The sequence below is a fragment of the Colossoma macropomum genome, unplaced genomic scaffold (assembly GCF_904425465.1).
Source record: "Colossoma macropomum unplaced genomic scaffold, Colossoma_macropomum, whole genome shotgun sequence".
Classification (NCBI taxonomy): Eukaryota; Metazoa; Chordata; class Actinopteri; order Characiformes; family Serrasalmidae; genus Colossoma; species Colossoma macropomum.
Window position 1 is genome coordinate 39,944,445 of NW_023494792.1, and position 17,963 is coordinate 39,962,407.

General features: G+C 36.7%; 1 protein-coding gene across 3 annotated transcripts; it reads right to left on the reverse strand.

The window, feature by feature from the left end:
• Positions 1-1,529: 1,529 nt before the first annotated feature.
• LOC118812303 (tetraspanin-6-like) lies at positions 1,530-17,417 on the reverse strand. 3 transcript variants are annotated; one of them, XM_036577177.1, is made up of 9 exons: positions 17,283-17,417; positions 17,102-17,167; positions 16,649-16,759; positions 12,301-12,375; positions 12,080-12,175; positions 11,822-11,950; positions 10,179-10,244; positions 5,101-5,184; positions 1,536-2,682 (listed from the first exon to the last, which is right to left on the reverse strand). In XM_036577177.1, exons 1-9 carry the CDS (start codon positions 17,340-17,342, stop codon positions 2,557-2,559), a joined length of 813 nt encoding a protein of 270 aa, XP_036433070.1. In that variant the 5' UTR covers positions 17,343-17,417; the 3' UTR covers positions 1,536-2,556. The 3 variants fall into 3 exon arrangements, with proteins under 3 accessions (XP_036433072.1, XP_036433071.1, XP_036433070.1); XM_036577179.1 differs by lacking the exon at positions 17,102-17,167 and having other exon boundaries at positions 1,530-2,682; positions 17,283-17,412; XM_036577178.1 differs by lacking the exon at positions 10,179-10,244 and having other exon boundaries at positions 1,535-2,682.
• Between the last annotated feature and the right edge of the window lie 546 nt (positions 17,418-17,963).

Consider the following 17,963-nt stretch of genomic DNA (forward strand, 5'->3'; position numbering starts at 1 on the left):
AGCTAGAATCAGCGTTGTAAGAAAGAAATCAAGCATCGGCTTATATCTGCACAAACAACCAATAAAGCAATAAATACTAGTATCTGGTGTGAACTTACATAAAAACAAAGGAAGCATAAGCAACTTACAATTGGAAACATTCCACTGGCGTGCTCTTCAGCCATGGTCCTTCATCGGCATGTACTGTTCACAAAGAAGCCCCTCCCAGTGACCTCAGAGATGTTTAGTGATTTGCCAGGAGTGAGTTCGATTACATCTACGCTTGTTTGCTCTTCCCGAGTACCCCAGATGTTTCTCAACCTCAATTTTACCACCTGAACTTCACAACCTGAAATTCCCAACCTGAAAAAGCATCAGGAATTCGGCTTCACTGTTACAAGTTCAGGTTCAGAATAACGAATTCAGGTTTTGAATCACAAATTCAGGTTCTGGTGACACTGATTTAACTCCATAATATGTAGGGACAGATGACAAGTTGAACATCACCACAGATATCAAATAATTAAATTACTTTGATCTGACAGTGAAGCTATAGCTATAGCCTTATCCAAGATCAACCAAAGCATATGGCCAACATTTCACTTTACTTTTAAGCACTTGCTTCTATACTGACCCAAAGTGCTGTTAATATATTCGTCATGATTCCAGGTGCCATCAAGTACTGTCAACAACTTATTAAATTATTAAGGTAGGATAATTTATATTGAAATTTGTTTCACATGTAGTTTAAAGTTTAAGTTTCCTTCACTTCCTCAGTGATGCTAGAAACTGAGTATTCTCTCAAGCAGAGTCCTACCCATAGAATTGACACCATATAAAGAAATACATTTATGATTAAACCTCATTTTCTTCTTCAGCTTTCAATAATTTCAGTATAGTTACTCCCCTTGAAGACACAGTTTGGTCAAGTTTGTTTCACGCTTATTTATAGTGTCATATAAATGGACAAACCTAATTCTAACAATAAGCAGTATCTACACTCAGTGCTATACTATTGCAAGATATGAACATATGTAATGTTAAAATTGCAATGTGAAAGACAATTTAGGTGACACTTTTACTGTTTTGGGTTACATGATTTATTTGCATTAAAATGAGAAAGTCCTCAATGTTATCAGTTTATTAATCAACATCCATAACTAACTGCAACCAACTGGTCCTGGAGTGAATTCATATTTTAGTGTTATCCCTGCTTATCAGTGAATTAGAGCATAACTTCACCAATTGTCTACAGTTCTTCAAAACTCAATCACTGAAATGTTAAAAAAGTAATTTAGAGTGGTCTGATGTGAAATGGTGCATTGTGAAGAAACTTACTGAGTCAGATTTGTGTGGTGGTGATGGGATCACAATGCAAATATAGCCAACAAAGAGGCTATACGACCAATGAACCGAAAACGCACTTTGAGTTTTTATATATAATTTAGATAAAGGTAAAAGACATAACTCTAAAAATTTGTTTATGGATGTTATTTTGCCTTACAACACTCTGCATGGACCTCTCTGCCATTGATTGTTTTGAAAAAATATGTTTAAGTCCAAACATTTTCATAAATCAAAATTATCATAAAACAGTATCTCAGACATTAGACAATGTATTTGTAACCATTTCATGTAATAACATTATTTGAGGTAGAATTAAACACTTTAGTGTCTGGTTACTATCACCATGGCCAATGCCAAGCAGAGACCAAAGTTCCCTGCATTTGAGCGCTGTGGCTGAGTTCAATTAAATATTAGCATATATAATATGCATATTATATTAATATAATAATATAATTAATATAATAATATAATATGCAGCAAGGCAGGGTCAAACTTTGTATTCATACCATTGATTTCAGAAGAAACATTGGATTGGCAGGTGTCTACAAACATTTTTTTTACATTGAATGTAAATAAATGAAATAAACATATGCTTATATGTCCACTTTCATTCTGGTGTAAAGATTATAAAAATAGCTTACATGACATCAGTTTATAAATGCAGATAATGCAGATAAAGATAGGCCAAGCTGCCTTAGCACTGACTATGTGGCTTTATACCAGAGGTTAAATAAATACAATAATTGGGTCCCTTTTTTGCCCAGATTATTATAGACTATTTTAAATGCTACATGCCATGTACTCATACAATAACAAATGTCATCCAAAGGTTCCTTAGAAGAATTTAGAAGTTTAAATCCTGCCCACTGTAGGTGTATATTTTTTCCCCATTTCCATTTCTCATGCTATATATTGCATCACCAGATATGATGGAAAACCCAAGTGACACTATTTGTGGAATAAATTCTCACTGCCACACTTGTTCCAAGTCTGAATATGTTTATCAGATTGCACATACAAACCAGGTTTTTCCATAAAATTGTGCATTTTCCCAAACACTACTAATGAAAGCCACATCCATATCTGGTCATCTTTAAATTAGCCTGCAGTGGGGCAGGTTAGTGCCATCTGATATGTAAGCATCCAAAAAGACAGATAATCTTGTTACTCTTGAGGTTATACAGTTTACTCATGTTTGGGAAAGAAGTTATCTGGTTGGATTAGATGCAATCAGGGCATTTTGTCCGGCTGGAGCTCGTACTTCGTCCTGCTGTCGTTATCCCGTGAGAAGTCTGTGCCTGGGCATCGTGTATGGATTTTATACCACAGCAACAAGACTGCTATTACGCCAGCAACCTGTTCAATTATAAATTATTAAAAATTAGGAAAAGGTACATTGGCACTTCTCCAATTTGAGGACAACATGATTAGTACAGAAAAGGTATAATTCTTCTTGTAGCCATTACCCATTAGACCTCAAATGAATGGTAAACAACTGTTCAATAACCAGAGAGCCTGGCTTAATTTCAGTTTCAGTTCCATTTGTCAGTATTTTGGGAACTTTAACTCTTCATTGAAATGTTTCATTTTCACTGATACTTTTCAATTAAGGAAAGGTTTTGTTGCCATAACACAGGCATTTGCTAATACTTTGGGTACATTTTGCTTCAACTCTCAGCTTCATTGATATGGAAGTAAAATGTCTTTGTATAATGTCTTAATAATGATTTGACAGTTTTCTTTTTACATTATTACTAAAAATACATGTAAAAAATCTTTGGACCCAAAGGTGGTTTAAACACCTAAAAGGCTTGAGTGCTGATGAGGGCTGGCATCACAACAAGCAGGATAAAATTAATGGGCTTTGACATTATTTCCAAGCTAGTATTGTCATAAATATTATAAAATGTTTGATATTGTTTTTTTCTAAATACACCTACTTGGGGATAGATTTACTAAAAGAGGCATTAATTACGGTCAGTCTACTGACACTTCGTGTAGATGGGGGTGGTCCAGTCAACAGCAGTGTTTATGTAACTACCATGTTTCTCCCAGGCCTAATGGAAAATCTAGATAAACTATAATAAACTATGTTACCCTATTTTTTTCAGGAGTGACATGAATAGCCTAACCTCCATCTGTAACCATAAATCTTACTCAAAATGAACAACACTGCAAATGGTTGTGTGTAATGATAAGCACTTCAGTTAACAGCGATTACCTTAGAAATGGTTTTCCGTAAAAAAAAATATAACGTTATCTTTGCCTTTAAAATGACCATGATATTTTGTATAAAACCTTTCTTGTCTGAGACTATGTAGTAACCATGAAATAAAGGGTTAAACCAAGTTGGGCTGGTCAAACTCACGTTAAACTGAAAGAAGAAGAGTTCCTAAAATAATATGACATGGTTTCAGACTGGTTGAGAGTGATTAATCATGATTACTGAACATTCACAAAGACAGAATGAAGTAATTACAGGCCTTTTTTTGGCTTACGCCACTGTACTTGTGGATTCTGAAGGCCATCTTCTAGAATAAAAATCTTGTTGCCGGTTTTTAAATGCAGCAAAAGCTCTGACGACCATTGACAGCCAGCCAAGCACAACACTGTTCCAGAAATCAGTAGTGCCCAATCATCTGAGTGTCAGGCTATTTTTCCTGGCGTGCTAGCTCGTCTTCTTCCACGGGGGTGTTTTTCTCTGCGCTAGTAGTTATCTTTGTGCGCGCGAAAGTAATTTTCCTCGCGCGAAAACGTCGTTCCTCGCTTGCAAATTTTGAATTGCATTTCACGCCATAATAATTTGTATGTCTGCCAGGTAGAAAAAAAGACTTTTTATTCTTCTGTTTCACATTCAAACTGTGACTCATTAGGTCTAAATAATGTATTTTCTCAAGCTTCTGGCTTAATAAGTCAAGGTTTGTCAAGAGTTGAAAGAGTTTTCATATTTACTTTTAATAATTATTCAGAAAAGAAAACTATCAATTACTTAGGCGAAATCTGCGCTTTGATAGTGTTGTAAAATCCACCCAAAATATTAAGAAAAGAACAATTTAATTTTTTTCTAAAAGTTTTTGGTTTTAGATTTCATCACATTAAGAATAAAGAGATATGAATTACAGGCATACACAAGTGTCTTTATCCATTGCAAATATATGAATATGTTTGAAAAAACTTTTCTGTCTCTGAGCACAAAATCAGACAAGCTTTTCACAGGCATTAAATAGCACACGGCCAGTTTTTACTATAAGTCTTGGTAAATCAGAATAACTGCTTCATTATAATAATCTCTTCCTAGTATTTTGCACATTGAGAAGTAAACTACTGTACATTAAGAAGCAATAAGAAAAACATGCAGGAGAGCAGCAACCACCCCTCTGATCTTTTCATAGGCCCTAAAGGACTGTTGTGTCTGCTTAGTAAATTGCAACAACCAATTTGCAATGCTAAAATGGTGTAAAAGCATCAAAGACATAATGCTCACTCACATTAAAAACATTTTGAAAAGCTATAGGTTGTTCCTAAACTTTTGAAGAGCAGTGTATACTTTACACTTTTTCTGTATACTGTAAATCTCCATGTCATTTAGTACCCATCACTTTGCTTGAAGTAAATGTGAATAATACTAGGAATTCATTATCAAATAATCTTGTAATGTGACAGCATAAAACTCAAATGTGCAAATGTGCTAGATTGAAAGCTGATCATGATTTACTTCCTTTTATGGTTCGTTAGCACACAGGCAATACTGTTCCAGATTTTCTTTTGTCTCACCTCAATAGTTGCTAATGTAAAAAGTATTCCAAGTAAGATCCGTAAGCAGTTCTTCGCATATTCCGTTAAGATTGGCCCACAGCTCTGTGGAAGACAGATTCTGTTATTTAAGCATGATAATGGCCTGACCAATAAGAACATTTTGTGACCAGTACTGATAGTGATTTTAATAAGATAAAAATGCAAATTTAATGATATTGGTTGATACACAGCACATTAAAATAGTCAGAGGCTACCATTCATTTAATTTCCAGCCAAAATGGCCATGAACCCTTAGAAGCCTAGGGTAATTTGGGGTAATTGTTTGGTATTTGGCTCAATTACAAATGCAATAATAAGTATTTACAAGTACAAGTATTTGCATGAGAAAATCATAAATGCCATTTGTGGTTGTTTTCAGGAGACCCTAGGCTACTCAGATAAGCCATTATTTGGCATGCAAATGCTAAAAGAAACTGGATATCTTTATAAATTTGGCTAATTTCTGATCAAACATTTACCTAGCACCTGCACCTAGTGTCACCTCAGATATCTTTTCAGAAATTGTTAGTCTGGAGTGTGTGTGAGCTGAAAGTGCAAGAATGTGATGGTGATTCATTCTATTGGTCATTATTGAGTAAAAATTAACAATTAGCATAAGGTGGCCATGTTTTTAATGATTTTCTGTCCTCCAGGATTCATGCTGAGTGTTATATTTCTGATACATAGTAAGACAGGCTTTACTTTTAATTACAAATTAAGTTGCATATTTAATATCAGATATTTTAATACTCAAAATCAATGTAAACTGAACAACAGGGCTAAACATTATTTTTATGATAATGTATATGATATTTGTTGTTATTTATCTGTATATGGCCGGTTTTGTGTAATTTTGAGAGAAAGTTTTAAATCCACTCACTGTAGTGGATTGGAACACCGACTTTTGTTGTGTATTTTCAACCCTCCCCCAGAGAGCATGCACAGAGCAAAAGGTTAGCGTGTAGTCTCATTTTTAAAAGTGTGACTGCATTTTGTGTCGTAATTAGGTGTATTTAGCTGTTTCTGATTATCAGCACTAAACCCAGAGTCTGGGTCGGTAAGACACAAGGATAAGTTCCAGATCATACAGTGAGGCATTTTAATGGACATAAATGCAGGATTTGAATGGTGGGTTTCTGAACTGGATTACTGACTGAATCTGTGTTTGATGATGTATTTCTTGGGGTGTGTTGGTCACAGCTGGGTTTTCTCACTCTGGCTATTGATGGCAGGCTCTGCTGAGTGTTTTGATGTGTAAATCATCTCGCTATTTCTAACCCTTTGTTTATAATATGAAGGTTAAAAGCAGAGATATAATGGCAGTGCGAGGCCTTTTTAACACTTTGTTGAAATATGAAAGCTAAAAGCTGAGCAATAATATCAGGATTTGGAGCCAAATTACTCACTGATGCTGACATCACAGCTCAACATTATGCTAGCTAGTAAGGGCTGCTGAGTGTTCTGATATGTGCATCATGTCTGTAGCTTAAACTGTTCTGAAGTTATGAAGGCTAGAAGTCAACTACATAGTTGCCCGTAAGGGGTTAAGTACTTCATTTTTCAGCATCAGGAAAAAAAATAACCAACCTAATTAAGTGAATACATTTTTTAGTTTTTAATGTACCCTTTGCATTTCTTTTCCGTTCCTTTCAGAAGACTTTCTTTCAGTTATTCAAAGAAATTTGCATGAATATTTTTCCACCAGGTTTAGTCTTAGAAGTTGCATTTTCTTTTCTGCTTCTCACCAAGTATCCAAGTATTCTGGGCTCTGACGGTCAGTCCTTTGTTCTGAAAACACAATTTTCTTCTTTTGTATTTTTTCTCAGTAATTTTTTTCTCAGCTTTTTGACAGCTGCACATCCTTTCAGACCCATAGCGAGTTCTCTTCTCACAGTGGAAGCATAGAAAGAAACACCTATGGATTTTTGCAGGTATTAAGCAGGTATGGAGCTTGATTTTCTCCTCTCTCTCAAAAATGAAAGCTTTTAAGCAGCATTATGCGAGAATTGGTACTTTATGATGTTGGGGCCCCACTGCAGTTGCGGAATGTATTGCACTTTTACACCACTGTCATAAATACAAATCACACGTTAACTCCCCCTTATGGACAGCTGTACATATGCATTTGTTGATGATCTGAAACATGCAGAATCAGTACACGTGTCACGCAGGCATATGGATGCTATAGCTCACACTCGCAATTTCCGGAGTTTCTCTGCGTAAATAATAGAAATCACAAGTGTGCACGCGAAGGGGAGCAATTCTGCAAAGACGACATCAGAAGAGACAAAACATCGACTTAAAAGGTAGAGTAATTTTCCAGGATTTTATTACAGGAGGTTGCAAATTTTCCGGGCCTATTAGGCATGAGATTGACAAAGACTGACCAAACGTTTTGACTTGATATTGAATTATTTCTTTGCATGCTAACCTGAAACAGGACTGAGGTTAGATGACTTTTGCCATCTAAAAGAACTACAAAACTTGGTAAGACAGGGATGACACAGATAAGTTTACAGTCTTTGGTGCAGTCTTTCATAAATAGCATTGGTAGAGATGAACACACTGCGGTCAGATTTTCATTGTTTTCCTGTTGGCAGTGAGACTGTCTTGGTCCCTTTCATCTCTTTTAACTCTCGCCAACCAGTAAAAGCCAGCGAGAAGCGAGATGTACTCTTGTTCGGTCTTTTGCTTGGTCACGCTCTCTTTTTTCTCTTCCTCGTTTCTTCCAACGTCTTCTTTGGTCTCTTTGCGGCCTTTGCCATGATATCCATGCTAGGAATACAGAGCTAGCTTCTACTTATAGCTAGCTGAAGACCCATAATCATTGGTGTGTGAAATGGTGCCATACAAAAATATGCATTCTCAAAAGAGGTCTCGTGCCTGTGCCCATTCTGCCTATTATAAGTCAGTGTATCATCAAAATGTTTTTGTAAGCTGTTATTTTAAGGTAAATTGTTTCATAATGTTGCTTTTTAAGTACTGATGGCAGTACTGTTTAAGTACTGATGGCAACAGTTTTGGTGGGCTAAGAGATCTTGCATGATGGTCACGGATGGTCACCTTTTCTCTGTATCTTTGAAAAAACTTGGAAAATGAGCAAAGCGTTAGTTCAAGCAGGCCAAGAAGTCAAGCTCAGGCCACCATCTCAAATCACCAGCTGTTATCAGCTGATCACAATCAGCTGATGCCTCAGCTGATCGCCTGCCACATAAGGAATTGACTAAATTTGTCACAGTGTTTATTTAAGCCTAGCTTAGCCTGCCCATTATTGCTGTTTCCTCTGCAAGCCACTTTGCATCCTTCCCTTATGAGAACCAGGCTGTCCATGTACACACTTCCAACTTGCCCTGCTGCTTGCCTTGTCGATTCCCACCCACGATAGGGATCCATGGCAGCAGCAAGCTTCTGAAGTGGAAGAACCGAATGGTGAAGAGAATGCAGTTTCCATTTGCCAGGGCTCTCATCTGATCCTTCTGACTCCACTGTCCCCAAGAAAGTAAATGAGAAAAAGAAACATAGTGCTCACAACTCCGCTGTAGCCCCAGCTTCAGCTGCTGCTTCACCATCCATGAGGGCTCAAGGCCTAGCCCAAGCGGCCAGCAGCATGGACAGGGGGGTGACATTTTGTCAGTCCATCTGTCAGTCATCGCTTGCCATTGTAGACTGCAGATTCCAAACTCCAGAATCCTATCCGGCCCCAGCCAGCTTGCCTTCTGCCTCAACCGCAAAGTTGGCGTCTTTATCACTACATTACCCCAGCAGGCATCAATGACATCATAATCCTACCAAGACCGCCGGGAGCTGCAGTTCCAGTCTCCAGTAGGGTTCCATTCTTACCTCTTGCTGGTACTGTTTCTCCCCTCCACCTTAGAAACCTAAGTGGCTATTAGATGATGTACAGATGCAGCCCCTTCCATTGGTCTTAGGGTTTTTTCTATAATCAGTGGTTTGCTGATGTTTGGCCAAAAGAACTGGCTTCTTTACCAGCTAACATTTTTAACTGCTATAGCTTGTTTTCTGTGGGGTAAACATTGGTCTAGGAAACAATTGCTTTTTAATGACAATGAGGCAACTGTTAATATCATTAACAAGGACGCTCCTCTTTTATTAATAATTTGTAAGGCGCCTCACATGGTCATCAGTACTGGGTAATTTCACTGTTCGAGCTGCTCATATACTAGGTTTGAATAACCAAAGTTTGAATTTTACAATATTTCGCCAGCTCGCCATCTTGGCTGATCCACCCTTCATTCATTCATGTGGTGCTAGATTCAACACAACTGCTGGGCTTAGACCACACAAGTCAAGCTTAGGCCACAATCCCAAATCAGCAGCTACCATCACCTGATCTCAATCAGCAAGTTCATCGGGGCACTTATTTAAGCTGCTTTAGCCTGCCTGTTCTCGCTGCTTCCTCTAGAAGCCACTTTGCAACCCGCCTCCACATCCAACTCCTTTATGCTGTGTCTGTCTTTATGTCATATTTTTTTTGTCATTGATGTCTGCTGTGTTCTGTACCCTATATGAGGGTCTTTCTGCTGCTCACAGAAGGGCAGGGAGGTCCCAGAACAAAACCGTACTGCTAAATATAACACTGCAAATGGGAATAAAATATTTGCTTTGACAAAGTGGTCCTGACTTAACTCCTGTTTTTTCTTTTGACAAGTGCAACCTCCTCACACAATTTATGTAGTTCATCAAAACTTCTCAGAAACATCTTCTGAAAAATGAAACTTGAATAAATGAAGGGCAGTCTCTGAATTTTGCATTGTATTGTGTATGGCAAAAAATTAAACAGACTGTAATAGTTGTCAGACTTCAATAGTCCAACAGTGCATTACTGACACTGACAATCATATGAAACTATCAAATACCTTAAACTATTTCAAATCATCAGTAATGTTTCTCACGTCAGTGGTATTCATTCATTATAACATAAATGCAACTTTTTGGTCTGAGTTTTTGCTAATCCTGTAAGATCTATAGAACCTCAATATATAATTTATAGTCAGGCCTTAGTGGGAAGACTAGGAAAAGCACCTTTAATCTCTTACCATCTTGTAAACATAGTATTCTGTATCCTTAGGTGTTGCTGGTTCACTGTGAGCATTTCTGATCCACTGCATAAAGAAAACAGTTACACACACTGTAACAGACTAGCTGATAGCTCAATGGTTAGGACAAAGATAGTAAAATCCCTATAATAATAACTGTTTTAAGGACTGAATGACATTATTTTAAACATTTACCAAAATTTAAAAGCTTGCTTCACCACATTTTATCAAGTTCCTTAGGTCCATGTATTAAAATATCTGATATTTGAATTTATTTGTTCAAATTGTACTTTATAAGAAATTTTGAGAAAAGATCTCTTGGTGATATTGCCTGTAAAAAGTATACTAATGAGTTAAAAAATAAAATATTTCTTTTTGCAGGGATTAAGCTCTGGTATGCACTTAAAGGAACAGTTTGCAAAAAATAAAATTGACATGATTTTACACTTACTCCAAATGCAGTCGATCAACCAAGACATCCAAATTTTACGTTTTAACTGGATGCTAGACTAGCGTCACTAACAAATGCTGTAAATCAACAGACACCCTAAACGTTTCCATAAATACATGAATTAAAACTTCTCTCAATCCAATCAATTTGCATCCAGGTCTTAATTCAGGTTGGAAAGCAGACATGTGGTTCAGAATACAGTATCACTCCAGATGAACAAAGACTTTTTTTTAGGTTTGAGAGAAGTTTCAGCATGTATTTACAATTTATGACATAGTTAGGACTATGGACACCCAGTGTTTGTTAGCACTGTTAGCCAAGCATCTCCAGTGGAAAACTAAAGCTTCAAAGTTTGGCACAAAACATGTCTTAGCAGACTGACTGCATTTAGAGTAAGCAGAAAATTTAATTTATTGCCAAAGTATACCTTTAAACCTTTGATGTTGATCAACTGTTGATAAACTGTTGACTGAGGGTGTTCAAACTTTTGCATACAACTGTAAATGGACTCCAGACTAACACTGCCCAGTCATCCCAGGAAGGATAAAAATCAGTTTTTGGATGCTTTCAGGCAGCTAGGTGCATTAAAACTTAAAATCTGTAAAATATACAAAAAACATGCCTGTTTTTCATGCCAGTCATAAACATAGTAATGTTTTTTTAATTTTTTATTATTTTTTTTTAAATAGGTAAATGATTGTGTCTGCTAAAATTGAGAAAATGTATTATTTATATAAGACAAATAAATAATAGGCACTAAGTGATAAATGAAATAAGGTAATATAACATTATTTTTAAAATTATTTTATCTTTTTGGAAATTAAGTAAACAAATTTTTATTTAATATAAATTACAAGCTTCCCTTTTTAACTGTATGTTTTTTTGTATTGCCATTTTTTTAATTTTGTAATTTAGCAACAATTTCAACTGAAAAAAAAGCAATAGTGCTGTAAACAAAAACAATTTATAATTGGAGATGGGATTTTTTTTTTAATTCAGATATACATTATTTAAAGTTAGCTCTATCTGAAAAAAAAAACATTACTTTAGTCGATTATTCCAAAAAATAAATAAATGAAAAGGATTTTCATTGTGTAAGCCAACAAAAATTATAATGGCATGAAATTATATACTGAAATATGTGCAAAGAAATACATAAAACACCACTGTTAAATTTTATGTGAAAACATACCTCATTGTTGTGGAACTTTGGAACACTGACACATTTGTCCTCTCTTCCTGGGTAGTCTGGAGGACAAAAACATGAATGTGGTATCTCATCTTTCCAGTCAGTGTAATCATCTAAACCACAGCACTGAGCCTGTTAACAAAAATAAAGACAGAGGTAAGAGACTAATGTGCAGCTATACCTGTCATATTTTTTAAGCACATAAAAAACATACACACCACTACTTGAAATTGTAGTATCCTTAGTAGTAATTATATGTACCTTCTGTTGTAGTTTGTTAATCTCTCTCTGGAACACTGCATCTGTGTTATAAAGTGAGGCCATTCTGCCAAAGCTCTGTTCAATCTCCCTCTTCAACTGATTAAACAACAACAGAAATGTCCAATCAACATTTCCATTGAAAGAAAACCTGATTGCTCATGCTGAAAAGCAGCAATGGGCTTTAAACACTGATGACATAATTTAAGAAGGTAGGCCCAAACCTGTGGCTGAGCAAGAGTTGCTATGATTGCCAAGACCATGAGGACAGTGAACTCAATAGCCATGAAAACACTGTACTGTGGAGAAAAAGCAAACATACAAAACACAAAATGAGCTTTCAGTATGTGTTGTTTTGGTTAAAACACTGCCCGTGTTAATGGAAAGGAATGCTTTTGGATCACTAGTCTTGACTGATATTTATTAGAATGCACTTGTTAGTCTGCTAAGTTATTATTATTATCATTATTATTATTATTATTATTATTATTATTATTATATACTTAGGACAACCTATAATAATGGCATATTGTGTATTGAATGTAGCTTAAAGATGTTAAATGCATAATTGAGAAAAATCACATTTTTCTGGAAACACGTGCTGTATTACTTTTGCAAACATCCAATAGGCTACCTCATTTAGTACACATTTTTATTCTGTTGCAGCTCCTTACAAACCTGAGCCAAATAATAAGCTAGGAATAAACTGTACTTCCCCCCTTACCTCAAATGTTGTTGATAGCCAAGACATGTTTGGTGTCTAAAATCTTTAGTTTTGCCCCAGAGCTGCAAGACTAAGGAGACTAACAGGAAATAAAAGTGTACTGCCAATTAATATTATATAAACTGCATGCCTGCATCATCACACACTTAAATCAGAACCTCAATAAAATTGCTTATGTGGCTTCTGGCACTGTATGACAAGGGTGTCCATTCTTATTCACAAAATCCTCTCTTAGCCTTGGTTATATCCCAAAAACTCTTAATATAGCAGTAATTAGACCTCTGATTAAGAAAGCTAACCTTGATCCCTGCGAACTATCAAATTATAGATCTATCTCGAATCTCCCCTTTATATCAAAGATCTTGGAAAAAGTTGTGGCAAAACAATTAAGTTCCTATTTGCATAGGAATCATATACTGTAAAGAATCTTGTATTATTCTCTGACCAAGGAAATGTGTCTTTGCTAGTCCTCCTTGATCTTAGCGCGGCATTTGACACAACAGACCATATATATATATATATATATATATATATATATATATATATATATATATATATATATATAAATAGATAGACCAGAAAACCTTGTAGGGGTAACAGGAATAGCTCATTCCCGGTTCAGATCTAGATTACTGTAATGCCCTGCTGTCTGGATGTTCCAGCAAAAGCCTTAACAAGCTTCAGCTGGTCCAGAAAGCTGCAGCCAGAGTGCTCACAAGAGCCAGAAAGTTTGACCATATTAGCCCAGTTTTATCAAACCTACCCTAGTTGCCAGTTAAATTTCACATCGATTACAAAATTCTTTGACTGACATATAAAGCTGTAAACGGGCTCGCCCCTCAGTACCTGAGTGAACTTCTCTCATACTATGAACCATCACGCCTACTTAGATCACAAGGTGCTGCCTTACTATTAGTACCTAGAATTAATAAAGTTACATCGGGGGAGAGCCCCCCAACTTTGGAATAATCTTCCAGTCAGTGTTCGGGACTCTTTAAGTCTAGGCTACAAACGTACTTGTTTAGTCAAGCCTTTGGTAATTAGTTTTCCCTGTTAGATAAAAGGTGCAGATCTGGGGGTTCATGGACATAGAGTATTATGGTAAACTGGGAGTGTTGTCCTGCTGCTCTCACGCGTTCACTCAAGTTTGCTGGCAGTGGAGCGGAGGGGCACTGACATCTCAGGGAGCCCTCATGTCTCTGTTACCTTTCTGGTTTCTCCCTTTTAGTTAGGCTGTAATAACTAGACCTGCCAGAGTCTGCACTCTGTTAATACTGTAATCTGTGATCAGTCACCCTTTACAGAACTAACTCTCTGTGTGTTTTCCTTTTCTTTGCCGAGTTGAACAGTTGCCCATCCTGTGCGGTGTGATGCTGTTGCTTCTTCTGCCTTGATCAGGTGCCCACTGCTCACCAGCCTTCTGGACCGGCTTGACCACCATTGAGCTTCAAGCTGTACAGCTATGCAAACCTCACCCTCATGAACTGACCCTCCTGATGATGCTGCAGCTGCTGCATAAACTAAAACTAATCTAATTAACCACCTCCGCCTGTTTTCCCCGTTTTGTATTATAATATTTTATACTAATGCTGTTTGCTATCAGAGGAGGATGGGTTCCTCTCAAGGTTCCTTCCTCTTGCTCTTAGGGAGTTTTTCCTTGCCACGGTCACCTTTGGCTTGCTCATGGGGGCTTGGACCCAGATTTTTCTGTAAAGCTGCTTTGTGACAACACCTGTTGTAAAAAGCACTATATTTAATAAACTTTGACTTGACTTGACTTATCAAAAGGTTGTGTGACTGCAGGTTTTCACTCCAAATAAGCCATCTATTTTCACTCATTATTCAGTTGGTCTTTTTATAGATAATGCTCTCATACAGTCTCATATAAGCAAGCCACATAAGCAAGTCTACTTGAGATTACTTTACAAATTTATACAGTTTGAGGCAAGTGTGAAATGATTTAAGCATGCATTTGGCACAATACTAACAGATGAAGATTACATGTTACCATCATTAGCCTCATAGCTCTACTTCAACATGAAAAGTTTTGAATGCCAAGCTTATTACCTACATTTGGGGTAAGAGGAAAATTCTGCAAATTTGAATTACATGACTCACATGCAGGTACAACATGAATAATGGAATACAGGTATGGAATTGTAAAATACTATTCTAAAGCCCTTGATTAAAACCTGTTTTAGAGATAAATGAGAACTAGCAGTGGGTCCCCAGTGAACATACTTTTTTCATCACAGTCTTTCTCATCTAATGTAGTCTTTGTAAGTCTTTCATCAACTTTACTGGCTTTAGTGAATTATTGCTGCTTTTGCTTCTATTTAAGATAATATAATATTAACAAGCTGATGTGTGTGGAGTTTACAAGTTTGCATGTATATGCAGACCAGTGTTTCCCAGTATAGTCCTTTAGGGTCAAGTTAAGTCAAAGTTTATTTATTAGTGCTTTTTACAACAGGTGATGTCAAATCTGGGTCCAAGCCCCCCCATGAGCTTGGGAAAAAGGGGAACCCATCCTTCTCTGGTGGACACCAAATAGCAAAGCAATAACAAGAGTAGTATAAACAGAGAATAAGATTTTGCCTTTAATATAAAATATTAAAATAAAGAAAAAGGAAAAAAACAGCCTGTCACTGGACAGAAGTATTTAGATTAAGCAATGATAACTGATGACTAGTGTTAGAGGCCTATCAGAGTGAGAAACAGTGAGAAACAGATCAGTCACTGTTACCAGGGTTTGCAGATGATCCAAATCTTTCTTTTATCCCAGGTCCCAGCACAAATGTCCCAAGCAATGAAGAATGCTATATAGCTGGTATAGTTGTGCTGGGGACTGGGATCGGGCAAAAAATGCAGACTGTCTCAGGATCCCTGAGGACTAGATTAGAAAACACAACCCACTACATGTATTCTGCCTCATACAGAGGAGGAAGGCACATCTAAGCATGTGTGTAGTTGACCGCTTTCCAAAACTGAAGTCACATGATGGGGAGATTTCATAGGGCACTTGCTCTAACAACTACAGTGACTGACAGGGAATTAAGCATAGTTCACGACTACACAGCATGGAAAGGAATACATAAGGAAGTAAAAAAATATATATAGTCCAGTCTAGGCTCAATCCCTGATGAGGAAACCAACCCATGAGTTTCTATATAATAACATAATGAATATGGCTTATTTTTATTTTGTTTACTTTTATATAACATAAAATACTTTAACTTTTACTTGAACAAGCTAAAATACTTTCACTAGTGAAATTTCATGACAAATAGAAGTAATATTTGGAAAAAAAGCACTGTTTGCAATCATACCATAGTAATGTCAATCACAAATCATCAGTTGTTCAACATTTAAAAATTTAAGAATCTTCACAGAACATAAATATTCCACACTAATTTAAGAGTTCTTCCTAGGATGTTTACATTATGTGGATTTTCTTAGAACTTTAGTAAGGTTCTTCTCACTCACATCTTAGTTACAAAAATGGTTCTCAAAATTCATCCACTGAAAGTTCTTTTAGGGAACCAAAATGGGTTCTTCTATGGCATCAAGCAAATAACTGTAAAAGTAAGTACCTTTACTTTTAAGAATGTTTCTAATGCTTTGCACAAATTTTGTGCATAAAAAATCTTTGTGAATAAAAAAATCTTTGCAAAAATCTGAATGCTGTTTCTGTATAGCTATGCATTTAGAGCAGCATAGTGTAATATAAGGTGAGATAATGTTCTGTAAAAAAACAGAACTGAAGATTTTCAGAAACACTGTTATTAAGGTGTGCATGCTATATTCTATGTGACTTAAAAAAAAGTAAATGGAAAAAACTGTCTAACCAAAAGCAGAGGCAGCACTTGCTCTTTGTAAGCTCCATACACTCCAAGGATAGAGAGCAGGATGGTTGCCAAACCGAATCCGACACTGAGGAACACACCCTGAGTCCATCCCTGAAATCAAAAACCAAAAACAACACCTTATGGCCCACTGGAATATTTATGCAGGAACACAGGTTTGATCCAATTAAACATATACACACTCTGCAGGGAGGTAAATATGAAACTGCATTACTTGTATGCACAAAAACTGAGCATTTCATGTGCTGTAAAAATCTTTTTACTGCATTGGATTGGTCCAAAAGAAAGATTAGGAAAGACTGTTTCAGAGCAAAGGCAACATCTAAAATTACAATATCCAGCTACAGAACAAAATAAACATAAAGAGTGAGATAACAGCAGTAACAAATTCGCTCTGACAAAAAGGCAAGTGTATAATAAACGTATTTTACTTGCCTCCAAAGGTGCAGCTTTAACACTGTTTGCAACTATACCAAAAAGAAGCAAGATCACCCCAAAGATCTAAGGGTAGAAAGTGAACAGGAATAAATGTGCAGTCTATAAAAAGAAGTAAAAACACCTCCACAATTGCCTTGTATATTAAGACACATCAAGGATGCCCCAGCTAACATCTTACCGCGAGCAGAATGTTGAGAACAATGCATAATCCTCTCGTGTAGGTGCTCCCTTTAGCCATTCTGAACAGAGCGAGGGCACTTGGGATCCAGCCCTTATGATAAATAAGCAGAGGTCCAGGCAGTGTTTTTAATGTGGTTCTTGGCAGAGGCCAGGCTGATTTAGAGCTGTTTAAAGATACCTCATCAAAATGTTTTGGTTATAGCAGTGGAAAATGACCAAATTTGGAATCTCAAATGCCTTTACTGGACCCTTGAGCAAATCTGCATGACATTCTTGGCCACAAGAAAGACTGTGTTCGATTGGATGCACCTCACAGTCTGGCTGTTCGGCTTTTGGTGGACAGGGAGGACTGTTTCTAATGAGCTGAAATTGGTGGTGGGAGAAGTTGGGCTTTGGGCGTATTTCCTCAAATTATGAGAAATTCCTAAGACCACTGGAGTACATAAACAAACTCGCAGTGGCAGCAGTTATTATCTCAAATCACACAAGCGCACACACATACACACACACACACATTTACACACACAGTGAACTGGACATGGTTGACATTTCCTTGAGATAATGCTCTGTCAATACTTGTACATAGTTGGCTTTCCCCTTTCAAAGAAAAAATGCATGTGCGCGCACACACACACACACACACACAAAGAGAGAATACATCTGGACATACATGGCATGT